This window comes from Haliotis rubra, unplaced genomic scaffold (assembly GCF_003918875.1).
Source record: "Haliotis rubra isolate DU_JTF1 unplaced genomic scaffold, ASM391887v1 Scf97, whole genome shotgun sequence".
NCBI lineage: Eukaryota > Metazoa > Mollusca > Gastropoda > Lepetellida > Haliotidae > Haliotis > Haliotis rubra.
In genome coordinates, this window is record NW_025767712.1 from 1,144,685 (window position 1) to 1,170,180 (window position 25,496).

At 38.8% G+C, this 25,496-nt stretch overlaps 2 protein-coding genes and 1 long non-coding RNA gene across 3 annotated transcripts; all 3 read right to left on the bottom strand.

Annotated features, from left to right (window-relative positions):
* Positions 1-346: 346 nt before the first annotated feature.
* LOC124265282 (collagen alpha-6(VI) chain-like) lies at positions 347-10,188 on the bottom strand. Its single transcript, XM_046700072.1, has 11 exons — positions 9,845-10,188; positions 9,456-9,545; positions 6,529-7,140; positions 5,379-5,945; positions 5,103-5,171; positions 4,042-4,650; positions 3,082-3,648; positions 2,168-2,203; positions 893-1,459; positions 708-712; positions 347-418 (listed from the first exon to the last, which is right to left on the bottom strand). The coding sequence occupies exons 1-11, from the start codon at positions 10,131-10,133 to the stop codon at positions 347-349; spliced, it is 3,483 nt and encodes a 1,160-aa protein (XP_046556028.1). The 5' UTR covers positions 10,134-10,188.
* A 441-nt stretch (positions 10,189-10,629) lies between these two features.
* LOC124265283 (collagen alpha-4(VI) chain-like) lies at positions 10,630-20,784 on the bottom strand. The gene is given in 15 exon segments (XM_046700073.1): positions 10,630-11,246; positions 11,514-11,603; positions 11,903-12,469; positions 12,700-13,305; positions 13,573-13,662; positions 13,961-14,330; positions 14,332-14,528; positions 14,752-15,363; positions 15,625-15,708; positions 15,965-16,172; positions 16,174-16,571; positions 16,793-17,404; positions 18,170-18,214; positions 20,050-20,616; positions 20,730-20,784. Coding segments are annotated over 15 exon segments (5,118 nt in total).
* A 2,052-nt stretch (positions 20,785-22,836) lies between these two features.
* LOC124265262 lies at positions 22,837-25,368 on the bottom strand. The gene is made up of 3 exons (XR_006895400.1): positions 24,331-25,368; positions 23,539-23,565; positions 22,837-22,892 (listed from the first exon to the last, which is right to left on the bottom strand). It is a non-coding gene; the product is annotated as an uncharacterized LOC124265262 (long non-coding RNA).
* Positions 25,369-25,496: the final 128 nt, after the last annotated feature.

A 25,496-nucleotide genomic window follows, 5' to 3' on the forward strand; every position in this document is an offset into this window, starting at 1 on the left:
GTTGATGCATCTGGAGCAGCCTGATCAAAGCCAAGCAGGATAATGCAGAGCAGGCAGAAGAGCATAAGCAGTGCTTGCATGTGGGGGTATTTATCAGGTTTTTAAATTGGGACAAATATTTTAAAGAAAAGAATTTCAAAATTTGTTAGTGCTATCTGCACAGAGGAAGTTCAAACATACTTAGTTTTGAATCATCATCAAATGGTATTTTCTATTCATAAAGCAAGTCTGTTAGTCAAAAGATGTTAGTATCAAGATTGAAACATGGCAACTGATTACCATTGGTAGGAACTCAATAGTTCAATACCAGTGATATGATCATGTCAGTACAAGTGTTATGTCAAAGTTAGATGTCGCAGCTGATGAAGGAGGAGCTGAAGGTGTATATCAAGATGTACATAGGCTTCTTCTGAAGGATCTGCAAGAACAAAACCAAATGTAAGAACAGGTTGAAAGCATTGCAGAAATATACACAGCACAGATGTCAGGCACTTGTAGCTATCTCCTGTTGGCAAGGAGATAGCAACATGAACAACATGACATTATACAGTTTCCCCATGCCGAGTATATGACTACGATGCTCACAAATAAAGTGCAATAATGTTTGAACATTCAGAATATCACCCTGAAAGAGAAATTCATATTGAAAAATGTGTGTACATAGGAATTGTGTGGTTTGGATTTGGGTTTTGTTGTTGAAAACTTACCCTAGCTGAAATAGAGGATGGTGTGACATTTAGGATGATGATGTGGTGAAATTGAATGTGAGTGAGAAAAGACAGTACCCGCCACCATAGTGACACAGTGTTATGGCCCACAGTCTTCACAAAATCTGACACATAGGACAAATACAAGATCCCTTTTAGGATACAAACACAACACTCAAGCAAACCTGTGCAGAAGGAACTAAACACTCGCTGCTGCAGATTATTAAGTTGAGAGAAATCCTCCACAATGAAGCGATGCTCTTCCAAAGGTGGGCTTGCCATTCCATTGAGTTCTTTGGTATCTGCCAGACCGATTCCAATAGCAAACACTTCAATTCCTTCTGATTGTGCATCCATAGCTTCAGCGACAGTCCTCCTGGCATTGATATTGGACACACCATCCGTGACAATGATGACAATGTTGGGGACTCCTTGTCTGTCACCACCCTGTCTAGTGAAGATCTCAGTCCTCACAGACTTGATTCCATCAGCAGTGTTAGTACTACCATATCTGTAGGGAATGTTGTCTATGGCTGTAAGAACCTCTGCCTTAGTGCTGTAGTCACGCAGGCGGAACTCCACGTGGACTGAAGTGCTGTACAACACTACACCCACCCTAACATTGCCATTGTCAATGTCAGCTTGGGACAGGAAGTTCTTGACAAAGTTCAGAACCAACACAAAGTTTGGTTCAGTGACACTTGTAGATGCATCAAGGAGGAATGCCAGATCCAGCCGAGTGCTGCTACACTCTGAAAGAAGAAATTGTTTATCAATCTAAATTTGACAACTGTTTGAAACATGTACAGGTATAACTTTGTCAAACAATCCCCTAGACATCCTTTGTTTTGGCCCCCTCTCTCACCCTCAACCATCTAGATAGAGATGTTAATGTCTTTAAGGGGCATTTTAGAAGTTGGGAAGTACAATATAGACATGAGTGAGTGAGTGAGTATGGTTTCTACGCCGTTTTTAGCAATATTCCAGCAATATCACGGCGGGGGACACCAGAAATGGGCTTCACACATTGTACCCATGTGACAATATAGACAACCTTTATGGATACACAACTTCCTTATTTCGTGAGTGCGATGTTTCAATACAGATTCTTGTACTGTTGTCAAGCAGGAATGTCATTTCGTCGCACTCATGGAATACAGAAGTTATTATAGCGATGTTATAAAGTTTGTCTGTTAACATGTCTGTAGAAATTTTAATGTTTAAATGTCTTTTGGTTATTCATTCACTGAAATCTGTCCTGGTAGAATGTTGTTTGTTGCTTAGTGATATTCACAATTTAAGTTCTCTGTTCTCATTATCAAGCATGAAAATAGATTTATCCACTGGCAAAATTCCAGCAAATGTCAAATATGTCTGTTAATGAAAATGGATGTCTATATAACAGACTGCCACATGTTCAGTAAAAGATTCTGTCTGCAGTTAGAGACAGATAGACATACCCTTGGATATTGCTGTTGGAGGTGCTGTGGTGGGGACTGAAAAAAAAAAGAATTAAAAAATATATAAATTAAACTGAATAAACATTTTCAATCCTCTCGAAAAAGACCAGAAAAGGTGACTGGACTGTCTAGTGATGGTGGAAGTGATTTGGTCACTTATATTTAACAGTTTAAAAAAGACCCTAGTTATCCTCTGGAATAGCAGTGTAGACCTCACTCTATCATAAGATATATGAATTGCTGAGTGCGGTGTAAAACTAAACTCACTCACTAAAACTCATAAGATATGAAACGATTGTTTATCATTGTTGTTCAAGCAATCTCAGTGATAAAGCACATTCCAAACCAGACAGGCACATCATTTAACATTTGAAATCTCCCAATGATCATTGATGTATTTTTAAGACATTTAATTCACTTAAATCTACAGTTAACATTGTTCCAAACAGAAAGTACATTAACTTTTTACCTTAATGAGTGAGGTTAATGTAGGTTTGAACATTATATCAGTCATATTATGGCATGTGATTCTATATAACACAACTCCAAGGCATTACTATCTTTGATGAAGTGAGTGAAAGAGTTTAGTTTTACGCAGCACTCAGCAATATTCCAGCAATATGGTGGTGGTCTGAAAATAATCGAGTCTGGACTAGACAATCCAATGATCAACAGCATGAGCATCAATCTATGCAATTGGGATACAATGACATGTCAGCAAATCAGCAAGCCTGACCACCCAATCCCATTAGTCGCCTCTTACTACAAGTTTTGGTTACTGAATATCAATTCTAACCCAGATCTTCATAAGTCTTTGATGAAAGCAATGATACTGACAAAAGTGCAGATATTTTGGACAAATCTAGGATTTAAATCAGCAGTATGAACAAACTGAAATATGAAACAAAACTCACCTGGACAGAAAGATGAAAAGACTTTGTCCCTGAGCTGCCTGAGTTCACTGAAGTCTTGAGCTGTGAATCTGTTTTCATCCAGTGGCTTGCTGGCTATCTGATCCAACTCAGTTGTATCGGCCAAGCCAATTCCTATGGCATAAATGTGGATTCCAGCATTACGAGCTTTCTCAGCCTCAGGGATAAGCCTCCTTGAGTTGATATTGGAAACACCATCAGTGATAATTATGGCAATATTTCTTACACCTGGCCGGTCACCTCTTTCTGGGAGAAACATCTTTGTCCTCATTGTGTTAATTCCACCATAGGTATTAGTGCTTCCATATTCGTAGGGAATATTGTCTATTGCCACATATACATCTCTTTTGGTTGTGTACTCATTGAGATGGAACTGGATGAAGACTTTTGTACTGTAGATAACCACACCAACACGAACATTTCCAGCATCAATGTTGGCCACATACAAGAAGTCTTTCAAGAAGTTTAGCATCAGCTTAAAGTTGGGTTCAGTGACACTGGTGGAAGCATCCAGAATGAATATCAAGTCTAACACAGCATCTGCACAATCTGGAATATGAAAATATTTGTGAAAGGAGAGCATGAAAAGAGTCTTTAGGATGTTTAATAAACATGACATTTTAACAAAAGCCAGTGAATGGGTCTGGTGCTGCCAAACCAATGATATCATATGTCTATCATTTCCAGGATCACAGATCATGGACCACATCTGCACAGATTAATTCTAGTGCCATTGGCAGCTGGGCAATTGATAAGTGTAAGTCCCTGAACTCAATATTGTATCAGAAACCTTTTATGTGTTTACAATGACAAGAGCTGAAGACAACAAATTCTTTGTAACCTTTATGTTGAATAAACTTTGCAGACACACGCACATGTTCTAATTTTTTTCATCTGTTCAATGTTCTTAAAACATTGTGGAGCAAGAGAGATCATGCTTACCATCTAATAATGGTGGAAGTGTTGGCAGAGGTTTCTCTGGTACTGGACAGAATGTGGAGAAGACTTTGTCTCTGAGGACAATCAGTTCACTGAATTCTTGTACGGTGAAGCGATTTTCATCAATAGGTTTGCTTGCAATACCATCAATCTCCCTTGTGTCTGAAATTCCAATGCCAATAGCATAGATGTGGATGCCCTTTCTTCTAGCCTTCTTAGCCTCAGGAAGTGTCTTTCTGGCATTAATATTGGACACGCCATCAGTGATCACAATGGCCACATTTTTCACTTTGGATCGATCTCCTTTAGCACGAGTGAACATCTTGGTCCTCATTGTATGCAATCCTCCAAAAGTGTTTGTACTGCCATATTCATAAGGAATAGCATCAATGGCATTGAAAACATCCGCCTTGGTAGAGTATTCATTCAGGTGGAACTGAACATAAACCTTGGTACTGTAGATGACAACACCAACTCGGACATTACCATCATCAATGTTGGCCACAAAAAGAAAGTTTTTCAAGAAATCCAGCATGAGTTTGAAATTGGGTTCTGTGACACTTGTAGATGCATCCAGAACAAATATTAGATCAAGTTTTGCATCAGCACAGTCTGAAACAGAAACAATCTAATTACTTCTTTTATCAGAACACAAACCCATTTCTTATTAATTGTAACACTCACTCACTCAGCATCACTTATAGGCACTGTTTTACCATTTCTGTTAAAAAGTTAATCTGTATTTCTCACATTTTACATTTACATCAATTCAGTGGTGTTACAGGAGCATCCATTTGGAAACATGTAAATCTTAGAAACAGGTTTCATTTATATACAGCCTCTTTGAGAATGATTTACTTTGATGTTGTTAATTATCTACTCAAGTGAAAGGTTCCATTTCTGTATGCCATTCCAGAAACCTTTTGCACAGAAATGTGCAAATATCATCACATTGGTTGGGGGCACTACAAGCTTAATATGTCATTTTGCACGTCTATATGCACCAATATGTCTATTGCACCAATTCATTGTCATCTTGCTAAAGTGCAAGTGAATGTTCTTACCATCAAGTTTAACTGGCACTGTTGGCAAGGGTGTTGTTGTTGTCGTGGTGGTGATGGTGGTTGGAGCTGCTGTTGAATGAACATGGAAAGTAGATAAGCAACATTCTTATGATCTTTAACTCAAAGTGCAAGATTATGCAGTCTGATACTTAATGTTATCTCCTTTAATAAGAACACATTAATAAGGAAATACAGATTTCATGCTTTAACATATCATTAAAAAAAGGAATAAAAGGATGCCATCAATGTAATGCAACTGATATGAGAGTAAAATACCTAAACAAAAGGAAGAAAACACTTCATCTCGCAGACCAACAAGTTCAGCAAAGTCTTGAACAGCAAATCGATTCTTCTCAATGGGTTTGCTTGCTATGCCATCCAACTCTGTTGTATCAGCCAAACCAATGCCAATGGCATATATATGGATTCCTTGCTGCCTAACCCTTTCCGCTTCAGGAATTGTTCTCCTTGAATTTATGTTTGAAACACCATCAGTGATGACAATGGCAACATTGTCAACATATGGTCGGTCTCCTGTCTCAGGAGTGAACATTTGAGTCCTCATAGCGTTCAGTCCTCCATAGGTATTTGTACTTCCATACTGATAAGGTATTTGGTCTATGGCTAAATAGACCTCCCGCTTGGACGTGTACTGACTCATTTGGAACTGGATGCTAACTTTAGTGCTGTAGATAACCACACCAACACGAACATTGCCATCATCAACGTTGGCAACATACAGAAAGTGTTTGAGGAAATCTTTCATGAGAAGGAAATTCTTCTCTGTGACACTGGTGGAGGTATCCAGAACAAAGACAAGATCCAGTTTAGCATAGGAACAGTCTGAAGAAGAAATGAAAGTGAAAGTTGATGAATTAACAACTTACTGGGTTGGAATAGGTATTAAATGAAGTTAAAGAAGCACATGGACACAGGGTTTTACATAGCTCTTTGAAACTGGGAGACCTCGGGACTCAGGGCATATGTATTCTAAGAGTCCATTTCCAAAATTGGGAGTCCATCAATTTGCATGAAATCAATGATCATGGATGCTTCCCATTTGATAATGATTATGTTATAATATGTGCTACTTTCAATGTCATTAGAATAATGATTGTAAACAGAATGTTTATATGTTAATATGGGATATCATTACAAACTCAGAAAGTTCTTTCCTAGAAAAAAATTATATTGCGTCCAAAAGGACTCACTGGATTTTAATTTAGGGGTACTTCATCAAATTTCTGCGTCCAATACGCAGGAATCAAGCGTCCCGTAAAACTCTGTGGACAGGTATCATTCATTTGATTTAAACATGATGCCGAAAACTTAAATAAACAAACATAGCCAAAATCAAAGCAGTTGTATAAGCATACACTTGTGTATTTCAGTATAAACAATACTGTAGAATAACCTTCTGACTAACCTTGTACTTTTGGTGGTAAGGTACGTGGAACTGGGGTAGTGACAACAGGACAAAATGAGGTGAATACTTTGTCTCGAAGACCTCTGAGCTCCTTGAAATCCTGCACAGTAAACCTATTCTCTTCAATGGGCCTGCTGGCTATTCCATCCAACTCTGTTGTGTCAGCCAAACCAATACCAATCGCATAGATGTGAATGCCTGCACCTCTTCCAGCTTCTGCTTCTGGAACTGTCCTCCTGGCATTGATGTTGGACACACCATCGGTGATCACCACAGCTACATTCTTCACATCAGGGCGATCACCTCTTTGGGGAACATACATCTGGGTTCGCATTGTGTTCAGACCTCCAAAGGTGTTGGTGCTGCCATATTGATATGGTATTCTGTCTATGGCAAGGAACACATCTCTCTTTGTTCTATATTCATTAAGGTGGAACTGAATGTTCACCTTGGTGCTGTAAATGACTACACCAACACGGACATTGCCATCATCAATGTTAGCCACATATAGGAAGTTCTTCAAGAAGTCCAACATGAGTTTGAAGTTTGGCTCTGTGACACTGGTGGAGGAGTCCAGCACAAAGACCAGATCCAGTTTGGTACTTGAACAATCTGATAATAAACCATGAAACATCAATTCAGTAAAATGCACATTAGTTCCAATTATGCCGGCACTAACATCACACTATTCTGATGAGTAGCAAGCAAGTAGTAAGATTATTTACACATGAATGTTCCCATTCATGTTCTTTTCATATCCAATAAGGTGTTGAGGCTTGCCTAATTACATCATACATCCAATTTTGTTTGTAAAAGGAAAAACAATGAAATGTTTCAGATTACAGCTCATGGTCAAAATAGAACAAACTTACCATCCACCTCAGGAGTAGTTGTGGGAATGGTTGTGGTAGTTGTAGTTGTTGTGGTAGTTGTAGTGGTTGTGGGGGCAGCGGTAGTTGTTACTGAAAAGGTATGTGAAAAATTACTTTATTAATTGTTTCACATTATGCAACCTTGTAAGAATGGGTTTCATGGAAGGAACCTGATCAAAATCTCCAAGATTTTGCACACCACATTTAAATTCACTTCTTTATTGAGATTATTTAGTATTATGCATGAAAGATTCAGTTCAACTGAACATTCAACATTAAGTGTAAAAGAAATAAGTGAATACATTTTGTATTGTAGAAGACTGGAAAGAATGAATCAATCAACATTCAACAGTAAGAGAGATTTGATTGAGAGACCAGCAGCATACCTGTACAGAAGGAAGAAAACACTTCATCTCGCAGACCAACAAGTTCAGCAAAGTCTTGAACAGCAAATCGATTCTTCTCAATGGGTCTGCTTGCTATGCCATCCAACTCTGTTGTATCAGCCAAACCAATGCCAATGGCATATATATGGATTCCTTGCTGCCTAACCCTTTCTGCTTCAGGAATTGTTCTCCTTGAATTTATGTTTGAAACACCATCAGTGATGACAATGGCAACATTGTCAACATATGGTCGGTCTCCTGTCTCAGGAGTGAACATTTGAGTCCTCATAGCATTCAGTCCTCCATAGGTATTTGTACTTCCATACTGATAAGGTATTTGGTCTATGGCTACATAAACCTCCCGCTTGGATGTGTACTGACTCATTTGGAACTGGATGCTAACTTTAGTGCTGTAGATAACCACACCAACACGAACATTGCCATCATCAACGTTGGCAACATACAGAAAGTGTTTGAGGAAATCTTTCATGAGAAGGAAATTCTTCTCTGTGACACTGGTGGAAGTATCCAGAACAAAGACAAGATCCAGTTTAGCATAGGAACAGTCTGAAGAAGAAATGAAAGTGAAAGTTGATGAATTAACAACTTACTGGGTTGGAATAGGTATTAAATGAAGTTAAAGAAGCACATGGACAGGTATCATTCATTTGATTTAAACATGATGCCGAAAACTTAAATATACAAACATAGCCAAAATCAAAGCAGTTGTATAAGCATACACTTGTGTATTTCAGTATAAACAATACTGTAGAATAACCTTCTGACTAACCTTGTACTTTTGGTGGCAAGGTACGTGGAACTGGGGTAGTGACAACGGGACAAAATGAGGTGAATACTTTGTCTCGAAGACCTCTGAGCTCCTTGAAATCCTGCACAGTAAACCTATTCTCTTCAATGGGCCTGCTGGCTATTCCATCCAACTCTGTTGTGTCAGCCAAACCAATACCAATTGCATAGATGTGAATGCCTGCACCTCTTCCAGCTTCTGCTTCTGGAACTGTCCTCCTGGCATTGATGTTGGACACACCATCGGTGATCACCACAGCTACATTCTTCACATCAGGGCGATCACCTCTTTGGGGAACATACATCTGGGTTCGCATTGTGTTCAGACCTCCAAAGGTGTTGGTGCTGCCATATTGATATGGTATTCTGTCTATGGCAAGGAACACATCTCTCTTTGTTCTATATTCATTAAGGTGGAACTGAATGTTCACCTTGGTGCTGTAAATGACTACACCAACACGGACATTGCCATCATCAATGTTAGCCACATATAGGAAGTTCTTCAAGAAGTCCAACATGAGTTTGAAGTTTGGCTCTGTGACACTGGTGGAGGAGTCCAGCACAAAGACCAGATCCAGTTTAGTACTTGAACAATCTGATAATAAACCATGAAACATCAATTCAGTAAAATGCACATTAGTTCCAATTATGCCGGCACTAACATCACACTATTCTGATGAGTATCAAGCAAGTAGTAGGATTATTTACACACGAATGTTCCCATTCATGTTCTTTTTCATATCCAATAAGGTGTTGAGGCTTGCCTAATTACATCACACATCCAATTTTGTTATTAAAAGGAAAAACAATGAATTATTTCAGATTACAGCTCATGGTCATAATAGAAAATAACCAAACTTACCATCCACCTCAGGGGTAGTTGTGGGAATAGTTGTTGTAGTTGTAGTTGTTGTGGTGGTCGTAGTGGTTGTGGGGGCAGCGGTAGTTGTTACTGAAAGCGTATGTGAAAAATGGCTTTGTAATTGTTTCACATTGTGTGACTGTGTAAGAATGGGTTTCATGGAAGAAACCCAAACAAAGTGCAAAAAGTACAACATTTTACACACAACACATTAATTCAGTTCTTCAGTCAAATTAGTTAGCATTTTGTATAAAAGATCCGGTTCAACTGAACAATCATCCGTGAGTTCATAAGAAAAAAAGTGAATATATTTTGCATTGTAGAAACACTGGAAAAAAATGAATCAGTCTATATACAAACAGTAAGAGAGATTTGAGAGACCAGCATACCTGTACAGAAGGAAGAAAACACTTCATCTCGCAGACCAACAAGTTCAGCAAAGTCTTGAACAGCAAATCGATTCTTCTCAATGGGTTTGCTTGCTATGCCATCCAACTCTGTTGTATCAGCCAAACCAATGCCAATGGCATATATATGGATTCCTTGCTGCCTAACCCTTTCCGCTTCAGGAATTGTTCTCCTTGAATTTATGTTTGAAACACCATCAGTGATGACAATGGCAACATTGTCAACATATGGTCGGTCTCCTGTCTCAGGAGTGAACATTTGAGTCCTCATAGCGTTCAGTCCTCCATAGGTATTTGTACTTCCATACTGATAAGGTATTTGGTCTATGGCTAAATAGACCTCCCGCTTGGACGTGTACTGACTCATTTGGAACTGGATGCTAACTTTAGTGCTGTAGATAACCACACCAACACGAACATTGCCATCATCAATGTTGGCAACATACAGAAAGTGTTTGAGGAAATCTTTCATGAGAAGGAAATTCTTCTCTGTGACACTGGTGGAGGTATCCAGAACAAAGACAAGATCCAGTTTAGCATAGGAACAGTCTGAAGAAGAAATGAAAGTGAAAGTTGATGAATTAACAACTTACTGGGTTGGAATAGGTATTAAATGAAGTTAAAGAAGCACATGGACAGGTATCATTCATTTGATTTAAACATGATGCCGAAAACTTAAATATACAAACATAGCCAAAATCAAAGCAGTTGTATAAGCATACACTTGTGTATTTCAGTATAAACAATACTGTAGAATAACCTTCTGACTAACCTTGTACTTTTGGTGGCAAGGTACGTGGAACTGGGGTAGTGACAACGGGACAAAATGAGGTGAATACTTTGTCTCGAAGACCTCTGAGCTCCTTGAAATCCTGCACAGTAAACCTATTCTCTTCAATGGGCCTGCTGGCTATTCCATCCAACTCTGTTGTGTCAGCCAAACCAATACCAATTGCATAGATGTGAATGCCTGCACCTCTTCCAGCTTCTGCTTCTGGAACTGTCCTCCTGGCATTGATGTTGGACACACCATCGGTGATCACCACAGCTACATTCTTCACATCAGGGCGATCACCTCTTTGGGGAACATACATCTGGGTTCGCATTGTGTTCAGACCTCCAAAGGTGTTGGTGCTGCCATATTGATATGGTATTCTGTCTATGGCAAGGAACACATCTCTCTTTGTTCTATATTCATTAAGGTGGAACTGAATGTTCACCTTGGTGCTGTAAATGACTACACCAACACGGACATTGCCATCATCAATGTTAGCCACATATAGGAAGTTCTTCAAGAAGTCCAACATGAGTTTGAAGTTTGGCTCTGTGACACTGGTGGAGGAGTCCAGCACAAAGACCAGATCCAGTTTGGTACTTGAACAATCTGATAATAAACCATGAAACATCAATTCAGTAAAATGCACATTAGTTCCAATTATGCCGGCACTAACATCACACTATTCTGATGAGTATCAAGCAAGTAGTAGGATTATGTACACATGAATGTTCCCATTCATGTTCTTTTTCATATCCAGTAAGGTGTTGAGGCTTGCCTAATTACATCACACATCCAATTTTGTTATTAAAAGGAAAAACAATGAATTATTTCAGATTACAGCTCATGGTCATAATAGAAAATAACCAAACTTACCATCCACCTCAGGGGTAGTTGTGGGAATAGTTGTTGTAGTTGTAGTTGTTGTGGTGGTCGTAGTGGTTGTGGGGGCAGCGGTAGTTGTTACTGAAAGCGTATGTGAAAAATGGCTTTGTAATTGTTTCACATTGTGTGACTGTGTAAGAATGGGTTTCATGGAAGAAACCCAAACAAAGTGCAAAAAGTACAACATTTTACACACAACACATTAATTCAGTTCTTCAGTCAAATTAGTTAGCATTTTGTATAAAAGATCCGGTTCAACTGAACAATCATCCGTGAGTTCATAAGAAAAAAAGTGAATATATTTTGCATTGTAGAAACACTGGAAAAAAATGAATCAGTCTATATACAAACAGTAAGAGAGATTTGAGAGACCAGCATACCTGTACAGAAGGAAGAAAACACTTCATCTCGCAGACCAACAAGTTCAGCAAAGTCTTGAACAGCAAATCGATTCTTCTCAATGGGTTTGCTTGCTATGCCATCCAACTCTGTTGTATCAGCCAAACCAATGCCAATGGCATATATATGGATTCCTTGCTGCCTAACCCTTTCCGCTTCAGGAATTGTTCTCCTTGAATTTATGTTTGAAACACCATCAGTGATGACAATGGCAACATTGTCAACATATGGTCGGTCTCCTGTCTCAGGAGTGAACATTTGAGTCCTCATAGCGTTCAGTCCTCCATAGGTATTTGTACTTCCATACTGATAAGGTATTTGGTCTATGGCTAAATAGACCTCCCGCTTGGACGTGTACTGACTCATTTGGAACTGGATGCTAACTTTAGTGCTGTAGATAACCACACCAACACGAACATTGCCATCATCAATGTTGGCAACATACAGAAAGTGTTTGAGGAAATCTTTCATGAGAAGGAAATTCTTCTCTGTGACACTGGTGGAGGTATCCAGAACAAAGACAAGATCCAGTTTAGCATAGGAACAGTCTGAAGAAGAAATGAAAGTGAAAGTTGATGAATTAACAACTTACTGGGTTGGAATAGGTATTAAATGAAGTTAAAGAAGCACATGGACAGGTATCATTCATTTGATTTAAACATGATGCCGAAAACTTAAATAAACAAACATAGCCAAAATCAAAGCAGTTGTATAAGCATACACTTGTGTATTTCAGTATAAACAATACTGTAGAATAACCTTCTGACTAACCTTGTACTTTTGGTGGCAAGGTACGTGGAACTGGGGTAGTGACAACGGGACAAAATGAGGTGAATACTTTGTCTCTCAAGACCTCTGAGCTCCTTGAAATCCTGCACAGTAAACCTATTCTCTTCAATGGGCCTGCTGGCTATTCCATCCAACTCTGTTGTGTCAGCCAAACCAATACCAATTGCATAGATGTGAATGCCTGCACCTCTTCCAGCTTCTGCTTCTGGAACTGTCCTCCTGGCATTGATGTTGGACACACCATCGGTGATCACCACAGCTACATTCTTCACATCAGGGCGATCACCTCTTTGGGGAACATACATCTGGGTTCGCATTGTGTTCAGACCTCCAAAGGTGTTGGTGCTGCCATATTGATATGGTATTCTGTCTATGGCAAGGAACACATCTCTCTTTGTTCTATATTCATTAAGGTGGAACTGAATGTTCACCTTGGTGCTGTAAATGACTACACCAACACGGACATTGCCATCATCAATGTTAGCCACATACAGGAAGTTCTTCAAGAAGTCCAACATGAGTTTGAAGTTTGGCTCTGTGACACTGGTGGAGGAGTCCAGCACAAAGACCAGATCCAGTTTGGTACTTGAACAATCTGATAATAAACCATGAAACATCAATTCAGTAAAATGCACATTAGTTCCAATTATCACGGCACAAACATCACACTATTCTGATGAGTATCAAGCAAGTAGTAGGATTATTTACACACGAATGTTCCCATTCATGTTCTTTTTCATATCCAATAAGGTGTTGAGGCTTGCCTAATTACATCATACATCCAATTTTGTTATTAAAAGGAAAAACAATGAATTATTTCAGATTACAGCTCATGGTCATAATAGAAAATAACCAAACTTACCATCCACCTCAGGGGTAGTTGTGGGAATAGTTGTTGTAGTTGTAGTTGTTGTGGTAGTTGTAGTGGTTGTGGGGGCAGCGGTAGTTGTTACTGAAAGCGTATGTGAAAAATGGCTTTGTAATTGTTTCACATTGTGTGACTGTGTAAGAATGGGTTTCATGGAAGAAACCCAAACAAAGTGCAAAAAGTACAACATTTTACACACAACACATTAATTCAGTTCTTCATTCAAATTAGTTAGCATTTTGTATAAAGATCCGGTTCAACTGAACAATCATCCGTGAGTTCATAAGAAAAAAAGTGAATATATTTTGCATTGTAGAAACACTGGAAAAAAATGAATCAGTCTATATACAAACAGTAAGAGAGATTTGAGAGACCAGCATACCTGTACAGAAGGAAGAAAACACTTCATCTCGCAGACCAACAAGTTCAGCAAAGTCTTGAACAGCAAATCGATTCTTCTCAATGGGTTTGCTTGCTATGCCATCCAACTCTGTTGTATCAGCCAAACCAATGCCAATGGCATATATATGGATTCCTTGCTGCCTAACCCTTTCCGCTTCAGGAATTGTTCTCCTTGAATTTATGTTTGAAACACCATCAGTGATGACAATGGCAACATTGTCAACATATGGTCGGTCTCCTGTCTCAGGAGTGAACATTTGAGTCCTCATAGCGTTCAGTCCTCCATAGGTATTTGTACTTCCATACTGATAAGGTATTTGGTCTATGGCTAAATAGACCTCCCGCTTGGACGATGTACTGACTCATTTGGAACTGGATGCTAACTTTAGTGCTGTAGATAACCACACCAACACGAACATTGCCATCATCAATGTTGGCAACATACAGAAAGTGTTTGAGGAAATCTTTCATGAGAAGGAAATTCTTCTCTGTGACACTGGTGGAGGTATCCAGAACAAAGACAAGATCCAGTTTAGCATAGGAACAGTCTGAAGAAGAAATGAAAGTGAAAGTTGATGAATTAACAACTTACTGGGTTGGAATAGGTATTAAATGAAGTTAAAGAAGCACATGGACAGGTATCATTCATTTGATTTAAACATGATGCCGAAAACTTAAATATACAAACATAGCCAAAATCAAAGCAGTTGTATAAGCATACACTTGTGTATTTCAGTATAAACAATACTGTAGAATAACCTTCTGACTAACCTTGTACTTTTGGTGGCAAGGTACGTGGAACTGGGGTAGTGACAACGGGACAAAATGAGGTGAATACTTTGTCTCGAAGACCTCTGAGCTCCTTGAAATCCTGCACAGTAAACCTATTCTCTTCAATGGGCCTGCTGGCTATTCCATCCAACTCTGTTGTGTCAGCCAAACCAATACCAATTGCATAGATGTGAATGCCTGCACCTCTTCCAGCTTCTGCTTCTGGAACTGTCCTCCTGGCATTGATGTTGGACACACCATCGGTGATCACCACAGCTACATTCTTCACATCAGGGCGATCACCTCTTTGGGGAACATACATCTGGGTTCGCATTGTGTTCAGACCTCCAAAGGTGTTGGTGCTGCCATATTGATATGGTATTCTGTCTATGGCAAGGAACACATCTCTCTTTGTTCTATATTCATTAAGGTGGAACTGAATGTTCACCTTGGTGCTGTAAATGACTACACCAACACGGACATTGCCATCATCAATGTTAGCCACATACAGGAAGTTCTTCAAGAAGTCCAACATGAGTTTGAAGTTTGGCTCTGTGACACTGGTGGAGGAGTCCAGCACAAAGACCAGATCCAGTTTGGTACTTGAACAATCTGATAATAAACCATGAAACATCAATTCAGTAAAATGCACATTAGTTCCAATTATGCCGGCACTAACATCACACTATTCTGATGAGTAGCAAGCAAGCAGTAGGATTATTTACACATGAATGTTCCCATTCATGTTCTTATTCATATCCAATAAGGTGTTGAGGCTTGCCTAATTACATCATACATCCAATTTTGTTTGTAAAAGGAAAAACAATGAAATGTTTCAGATTACAGCTTATGATCAAAATAGAGCAAACTTACCATCCACCTCAGGAGTAGTTGTGGGAATGGTTGTTGTAGTTGTTGTGGTAGTTGTAGTGGTTGTGGGGGCAACAGTAGTTGTTACTGAAAAGGTATGTGAAATATGACTTTATTAATTGTTTCACATTGTGTGAACCTTGTAAGAATGGGTTTCATGGAAGGAACCTGATCAAAATCTACAAGATTTTGCACACAACACATTAATTCACTTCTTCATTGAGATTATTTAGCATTTTGCATGAAAGATTCAGTTCAACTGAACATTCATCATTAAGTTCATAAAACAAAAAAGTGAATACATTTTGTATTGTAGAAGACTGGAAAAAATGAATCAATCAACATTCAACAGTAAGAGAGATTTGAGAGACCAGCATACCTGTACAGAAGGAAGAAAACACTTCATCTCGCAGACCAACAAGTTCAGCAAAGTCTTGAACAGCAAATCGATTCTTCTCAATGGGTCTGCTTGCTATGCCATCCAACTCTGTTGTATCAATGAAACCAATGCCAATGGCATATATATGGATTCCTTGCTGCCTAACCCTTTCCTGCTTCAGGAATTGTTCTCCTTGAATTTATGTTTGAAACACCATCAGTGATGACAATGGCAACATTGTCAACATATGGTCGGTCTCCTGTCTCAGGAGTGAACATTTGAGTCCTCATAGCATTCAGTCCTCCATAGGTATTTGTACTTCCATACTGATAAGGTATTTGGTCTATGGCTACATAAACCTCCCGCTTGGATGTGTACTGACTCATCTGGAACTGGATGCTAACTTTAGTGCTGTAGATAACCACACCAACACGAACATTGCCATCATCAATGTTGGCAACATACAGAAAGTGTTTGAGGAGGAAATCTTTCATGAGAAGGAAATTCTTCTCTGTGACACTGGTGGAGGTATCCAGAACAAAGACAAGATCCAGTTTAGCATAGGAACAGTCTGAAAAAGAAATGAAAGTGAGTTGATGAATTAACAACTTACTGGGTTGGAATAGGTATTAAATGAAGTTAAAGAAGCACATGGACAGGTATCATTCATTTGATTTAAACATGATGCCGAAAACTTAAATATACAAACATAGCCAAAATCAAAGCAGTTGTTTAAGCATACACTTGTGTATTTCAGTATAAACAATACTGTAGAATAACCTTCTGACTAACCTTGTACTTTTGGTGGTAAGGTACGTGGAACTGGGGTAGTGACAACGGGACAAAATGAGGTGAATACTTTGTCTCGAAGACCTCTGAGCTCCTTGAAATCCTGCACAGTAAACCTATTCTCTTCAATGGGCCTGCTGGCTATTCCATCCAACTCTGTTGTGTCAGCCAAACCAATACCAATTGCATAGATGTGAATGCCTGCACCTCTTCCAGCTTCTGCTTCTGGAACTGTCCTCCTGGCATTGATGTTGGACACACCATCGGTGATCACCACAGCTACATTCTTCACATCAGGGCGATCACCTCTTTGGGGAACATACATTTGGGTCCTCATTGTGTTCAGACCTCCAAAGGTGTTGGTGCTGCCATACTGATATGGTATTCTGTCTATGGCAAGGAACACATCTCTCTTTGTTCTATATTCATTAAGGTGGAACTGAATGTTCACCTTGGTGCTGTAAATGACTACACCAACACGGACATTGCCATCATCAATGTTAGCAACATACAGGAAGTTCTTCAAGAAGTCCAACATGAGTTTGAAGTTTGGCTCTGTGACACTGGTGGAGGAGTCCAGCACAAACACCAGATCCAGTTTGGTACTTGAACAATCTGATAATAAACCATGAAAAAAGTACTTGAAAGGTGTTTGCATTACATGTAAAAGCTGAATACCTCCCAAGCTATGAATGCTAATGTTATACTTTTGTTATGACCCTATTTACGATCCTGTTTCAACTTGATAAAGGGTGGTTGGGTAGCCTCGTGGTTAAAACATTTGCTCATCACACTGTAAACTTTGGTTCAATTTTGGGTACCATTTCTGGTGTCCTCTGCATGATATTATTGGAATATTGATAAAAGTGGTAAAAGTGGTAAAAGAGTAAAACCTTACTCACTCACCCAACTTGACACTTGTATAAAAGAAAAAGTTAAAATGATATTTGAGGACAAGTTGCAGGAATGACAACTTATATTTTCCCGTCAAGATAATGTATCTGCAAGAAAGAATAATGGCCTTGTATATCCAAAGTTGACAACCCGTGAAGATCCGGGTTAGAATTGATCTTCAGTAACCCATGCTTGTCGTAAGAGGCGACTAACGGGTTCGGGTGGTCAGGCTAGTTGACTTTGTTGACACATGTCATTGGTTCCCAATTGCGCAGATCAGTGCTTATGCTGTTGATCACTGGATAGTCTGGTCCAGACGATTATTTATAGACCGCCGTCATATACGTGGAATATTGCTGGGTGCGGCGTAAAACTAAACTCACTCACTCCAAAGTTAACACTGACATGATTTGCACATGCCATGTAACAAGTAAGCTCTGATTAATCGTTCTAAAATGAAAAGCAGGAAAATAGTATCACACTCACCATCACCCTTTGGTTGGGTGGGGACTGGTACAGAGGGTCTTTCAACTGAAACACATTCAGCAGAAGACTTCAAACCAAGCATAACCTGTACAATGCAGACATGAGATAAAGAAATTTAAAACGAAACTTAGCTTATTCTGACTAAAAAATAACACACACAAATTTACACTGGTGACTGTATTATAGTTTGAGAACAGTGCATTATTATGTTACAATGTACATTACCTAACAGAACAATGACTCATTGATGGCAAAAATGGAACTATGTTTGAAGCATGAAATTCTTGAAGTGGAAAACGCATGAAACTTGTCACTTATATTTAGGAAACAGCATAAAAGAGTTACATGTGAAACAAAAATAATATATTCATGTCAATAGAAATACTAGTATCATAATACAGATATCAAACATCTACCCTCCACAAAACATATCATCACGTCTCTGGTACTTCATAAACAAAACATACATCGGTCATTATCAGATGATAACAGATATTTAGAATTGGAGTGCACTGGAAACTTCAGTCAACAAACTAACATCTATCCAATATGTTGGAACCAATTTATACCAAACATGTTATGCTTCTTTACAAAATCAATAATTTGTTCAAACCAGATTTTCATCATGGATACAAAGATGTATTCTCTATCAAATACAAATCTAGTAACTTCATAAATTGAACAATTGGCCAAATTCTTTCCATGATTTACATTCTATGTTGACATTTACACAATGAGAGGTGAAGAATTAAACTGTTCATGGAAGTATCTTTCTTTTCTAGTTAACCTTATTTGAACCCCATAAGCACAATTTTCTGAAACACCAGAGACATCATGACAAACATCTCATCTGATGACAAAGAAACAGATCATAAACGTGATTCACATGTCAAAATATATCACTGTTGATTTTACTCCAGTGACTTGTGGATATTATGTGCTTACTGCAGGTAAAACAAACAGCACTATCCAGTGCTAAATACAAAATGTTATGCAAAATATTACTCAGTCAACCCTCAGCAAGAGATTCCTTTCGCTGTAAAGGGAATAATAGCTGTGAAAATCAGTGGTAACACCAGGTGCCTGAAAGGGCTGTAAGGGCAAGCCTACTGGAATTCTCTTAGCAAGTAGTCAGTGCCTTATTCATTTGTTACAATTTTCCCATGTGTCATAACCTGTAAATGTGCAGGAAAACCCCTTCAGACATTTAAAAGTAGTTGCCAAGAAATCATCAACACAGAGCACCACAGTTCATTACTAGATTGTGGGCATTTCATGTAAACTGTACAATTGCTGCATTGAATTTTCACACACTCATTAAATCTGGGTTGTTTGTTATGGAAACATGTTTAAGCCCTTCACTCAACCACAGTCCTCAATTTTGTATGTCAGAAAGATTTTATTATGATCAGTATTTCTGATATGATATAAAACAGGCAGCTGTGATGTATTTTGCATGTGAAACTGTTTGACATCCACATTGAGAAAATCTTTCTCTAAACAATAACATGTTGAAGACACAGGTATATATACATATAGTTTTATAAACACTGTATTTAATGACATGAATATGGACATTGATGTATATATTTGATATTATTAAGGCCATTCCCAGCATGCAACATTTATTAGACATGTGAACCTACACCAGCTGTGACATGGAAACACAATCAGCAGTACCCGCAACCAGTGCTGAGACAAGGGTTAAACATTAAAACGACTCCGCTGCAGCAATAGTTTAAGTCAACGACGTTAGCAAGCAGACATCAAATATCCCATAATGATCTGGGTGGTGATGATCCTGCCCGACAAGTGGGCGGAGGAACAGACGATGTGTTAGGTGACATGGTGACGAGGACACCTATTGGCGTAGCTCCTACCTGGACATACAGATGTGAACACCTTATCCTTTAGGGTCTGTAGTTCCTTGAAATCCTTGACTATGAATCGGTTCTGTTCAATGGGATGAGATGCCATACCGTCTAGTTCTCTGGTTTCTGCTAAACCTATGCCAATAACATAGATCTTGATGCCAGCCTTACGGGACTCTTCAGCTTCAGGGATAGTCTGGCGGGCATTAATGTTAGATACGCCATCTGTTAGGACTATCGCAACATTTGGGACATCAGGCCGGTCTCCATTTTGAGCTGTGAACATCTCCTCCCGCATTGCTCTCAAACCTCCAGCAGTGTTAGTGCTGCCATACACATACGGGATGTTGTCTATGGCTGTCATCAATTCAGACTTGGTGGAGTAGGCATTCATGTGAAACTCTACCTGAACTTTAGTGCTGTAGAGGACTACACCAACTCGGACATTACCATTGTCAACATCAGCATAATTAAGGAAATCCTTCAGGAAATCCAACACCAGCTTGAAATTGGGTTCTGTTACACTTGTAGAAGAGTCAAGAACAAAAACCAGATCCAGTTTGGCATTCAAGCAGTCTGCAAGAAATGAGTGATGAGGATGAATTAGGTGGACACTAAGATAAAGTCTACACTGAAACCTACCTTCTGCAGTGACTTTACAGTGCAGCCTTCAGAGTGGCCATCAGGACCAGAGGCATCAACTTCTCCAGGTTCTTCCTCTTCTGCATCCTCCATCATGTCCATGAGGTTAAATTACTACTCTAATATTTCACACACATTGCAATAGCAACTCAAGATTGGTAACAAAGAAATCCATTAAAGTCAACATACTTGTGCTGAAAGTTTTGGATCAGATTATTGTTACAGAGTTATAATATATCAGAATATGATTAAATTTCTCCAAATGTTTTTGGAAAGAAAAAGCGATTTTGCATTTAAACTTGAGTCAAGAGACCTTTTCACCTGAATCAAACCAAAACTTTCAGCTTCATAAACCAGCATAGCAATGTTACTGCTTGCCACCCCTGAGTGCTCCTGGACTGTAATACTTTTAGGTAGCACTTTCTTATATGTCTATGATTTACTGTATGTTCAGCTCAGTGAAAAAAGCAAAAACATTGCTAATGCTGGTTTCAAATGTGATCAATTTGACTGCTCTACAATTACATTCCATGTCTAGCGATCTTGAGGGGCTGCATCCATGATTGCTAAAGTCACTGAAAGAAAATTCTCTCCAGTGGTACTTTCAACATGGTCAGGTTATAAGCACTGTTATGCACAATAATCAATTTTTCCCAAAGCAAATTTAAGCACGACATTAAAACTGCATGTCATATTTTAGACAGCTATTAAATATATGTAAGTAGATGATAAATTTCAGTCACAGCCCTCTTTGGTTGCCATTTTATAGAAACCTTTAAAACCTGGCATGGCAGCATGAATGTACCAGAGGTTAGGAAAGATTTGCAGATGAATCCCTGTAGTGCTGTTTATCCCAATCTGGGCTGGATGCAGCACACAGGTATGCAGTGGTTAGTTCCAAAAGCTTCATGAAACAGGACAGACTGTTAGCCCTAATGGGACATTATGTGTAGCTAGGGATGTTTTGTTCAACCTTGTGACCAGGAATAGAGAACTACCATGACGGTAGTCCACTATCTTAATGGTCACATTACTTACTATCCGTCGTCTTGCCTCCGGCTCGGACTGAAAAGAAAGGAAAACAATGAAAGGATTTGATATTCAGTGAGACATAGGTATTAGAATGAAAGAGTTTACACATTAAACAGAAAGAACTATTACAATGATATTTTAAGAAAATAACATTTCTTCACTTTAGAGGTCACTCACAGGCCTGAATTGATCTCTGGACAGAGTCCCCATTCCTTTCAAGTTCTGCGTAGTCTGACACTGTGTAGATGTTGTTAGTATCTACTGCTGCCATCTCCAGCTGCGACTTGTCTGAAAGGCCTACTCCCACAGTGTACACCCCGATGCATGCTGCCTTCATCTGATCTGCCTCTGCACTGATGGCAGCACGAGGCTGATTGGCTGTAGAGTCGGTCACAAGGATAACGCCGTTGGGTACACCATCACGATCACCATTATCGGCTGTGAACATCCGTTCTCGGATAGTTTTCAGCATCCTTGGCAGGTTGAAACTACGGGTCCGGGCTACTCTCTTAGCAAGTTGGTCGATGGCGTCTGTGATGTCCATAGTGGAGGAATATCTAGAGGATTGAAAAATATGTAACTCTTCAGATATAGATAGAATCACCTAATCACATTAAGCCCCAAATCATAATTTTCCTTGTGTGACAGAAACCAAGAAAAACATCCAAGGGCATGACTCTTGGACATGCCTATCACACCAAAAACTGACTACTTAATAATATGTTAAATACAAACCAGCTGCTTGTAAACTTTTGGAAGTTGGGGATAATGGAATGTAGGCTTTAATGAATTACCAGTTCAAATTAAGCAAATCGATACATATATCATGAATCAGGTAAATCCAAATGTATATATTAATATGTGAAATAGGTATATTTGGACACACCAAGATCCGAAGTCATCTTCTTTTTACAAGGATCCCTGGAATCAATTCAAAGATGGTTCAGCATGAAGCAGAAACATTCTCTGATACCACAGGGTAATACAAGGAAGTACGCACCTGTTGAGTTGGAATGGGATATAACCACCATCAACAAAGAAGCCGAGGCGGACCTTGCCAGAATCTACATCTGCTGACTGGACCAGAGATGACACGTATGACTTCAATTTGTTAAAATTCTGCCGGGATCCCTTTGGATTAAAGTAGATAGCAAAGATGATGTCTGCCTCAGGGCTAGCTGTAAGAATGAAGGATACAAAAGTGAGAAAATGGTTTGGACCAAGGGTTCTGTTGTGTATTTTTGGCAAAGTGCACATGGAAATAACTTCTGGAACCTGACTCAGCTAAAAGGCTGACATGAAGGCATCTGTAATTTGTTTGTCAGACCATCTTAATAAAGGGACAGTGCACACGTTATTAAAAGTCTGCATCAATGTCTTCAAACATCAATATCTTTGACAGAAAGATGAAATGGTGAAGTTCATATTTCACTCGTACAAATAACGAGTTTTAATACCATACACACCTTATAATGTTTTCTTATGGACAAAGCCTTCCATCAATTATGCAACAAATGTTTACCAATATTGATTGTACTTCATGTAAGACTTAATACTGAGTAATCTGCCTATACTTCTCGTATATGCAATGCAAAGTAGTAGTTAAAGGTACATCAAGATCAATAAGTTACCTTGGTTTTCATATGTACAGTTAGGCAAAATAACAAAGATTCTGAAATACCCATCTTTGAAAAAATACTCTAATATACAGCAACAGCTAGCCATAGGTATAAAGAGTTTAGAGTCGTTACATCATACCATTGTAGCACTGCACTAATGTATCTACATGTTCAGATATTGGTAAGGGTATTGTTTTTTACTTACTGGCCACAGATGCGCCACAAGCAGTTCCTGAAAAGAACCAGGAGGCATTGTGAAAACAGTGACATAATCATTTATCCAAATATTATTAGATTTTGATGATTATCAACATTATAAAGATCTTTTTGGTAACACCTAAAACGTCTTAAACAATAAATATGATAAAAGAGTGTGTTTTAGGTACTGGGTGTTAATAACAAATAGTGAAGAAGATAATGTTAGATAAAAATATATGTTAATTTTCACATGTCCACAAAAGAGTCATCCTAAAATCTAAAGAATGAAACAGTTACATTTTCTTTGTTAGCTGTAGAAAAGAAGAAACAAAGATTACCACAACAACAGAAAAAATTTACAATTTAGTACAAAGGCTTACCTGTCAAATCAATCAGTTCTATTGAAATAATTCTTTTGGAAACATGCAAGGACTATTCTATTTGATTCCTGTGTATACTTTACTATAATATATCTATTGAGGTATTCAGCTGCATATAATTGTCATGCTTTGCTTATCTATTGATCTACATATAGAAAAAATACAAAAGATACACGCGACAACACTTCACAACATACAAACAAATATTTCAACGTTTCACAAGCAAACAGGTAGACACACATCAATAGTTAACATCACAAGGACAAATAAAGTTCACTGAAAACAATATACTAACCTTCATTAAAAGAAGTTGGAGAAGAGTTAGTAGAAATGATATTCAAAACAGGGAAATGATCAATTTACAAACAATTATCAAACATGTGAAAGCATCATTCACAATAAATAAACAATGTGCTTACATACAGTGTAACACGTGAACAGTCAGGGAAATACACAAGCATCCAGTAAGAGACAACACAGAACATTGACGTCCGACACAGATGTCAAATCCAGCGTAGATGTTGAAATGTGCCATGTGATATCAGTGCAACTGCCTTGAATTGGCCTGGAAAAGAGCTAGAGACGACATGTAGTGACGAGATTACATCAAACCAAAGATGTCACTCCCTTGTCATGCAACGTGATCCATGACACAAATGAAGACAAACTTAGTTCATATCATGCAGAAACAGAACTGGTGCTTCTTCTTCAATATTTTCAAATTTCATGCACTGGCTTGCATCTTGAAATTCCACTGTGAATAGGATATGATGTTGAATACATAGGTACAACCGGTAATTCATGCAGCTGATAAAAATCCTCCTGTCGGTGCCTGATCCGAGTTTGACTCATGCAGATTTGGGTATATAGGTACACTCAGTCACTGAACTACTGTCTATATTGTAGTCCAAATAATGAATGCAAAAACTGGTTAACTTTTTCAAATGCATCATGCATCCATGTTGTTGTAGTAACTCAACTAGGACACTTCAAAGGTGGCATGCGCATTGCAGCACAATCTCCTATAATGAGTATGATGATGGAATTAGAAGTGCCTGATGACTAGATAATTTCATGCCAGTCTTCCGTCTACCTACATCACTCAACACTCCAGGTTGATATTCAAAGTCAGCTGCTTCTTTTGTAGATGTGTACTAAACCTGGAGATCTGAATCATGAACCATGCAGCATCCAGCTTTAAGTGTATTCTTGCTGCTACATCAGACGACTGGCAGATTATGTGATACATGAACATGTGAACAACCACTTTCAGTGCGTCGATCTATCTAAGTCGTGGTGAGTGAGATGAACTTCATGCATCATTCTGTCAAACTGAACTCTTCATTCTAGTGCTGCCAACAGCTCAACTATGTGATCCTGCTTCTAGGTGAGTCACTGTACTTCTCAACTCAGTGAGTGCTTCAAACCCATGCACATTGTTGCAACGGTCATTCTGCTACGTCTCGCCATCATGTGATGCATGTGATCACAGGTTTGCTCATGATGCAGATCAGGCACGATAACTCTCCCTGCTTGCTAGTCACTATGACTGACCTGGTTGAGGTGTTACCCTTCCTGCTGGTTT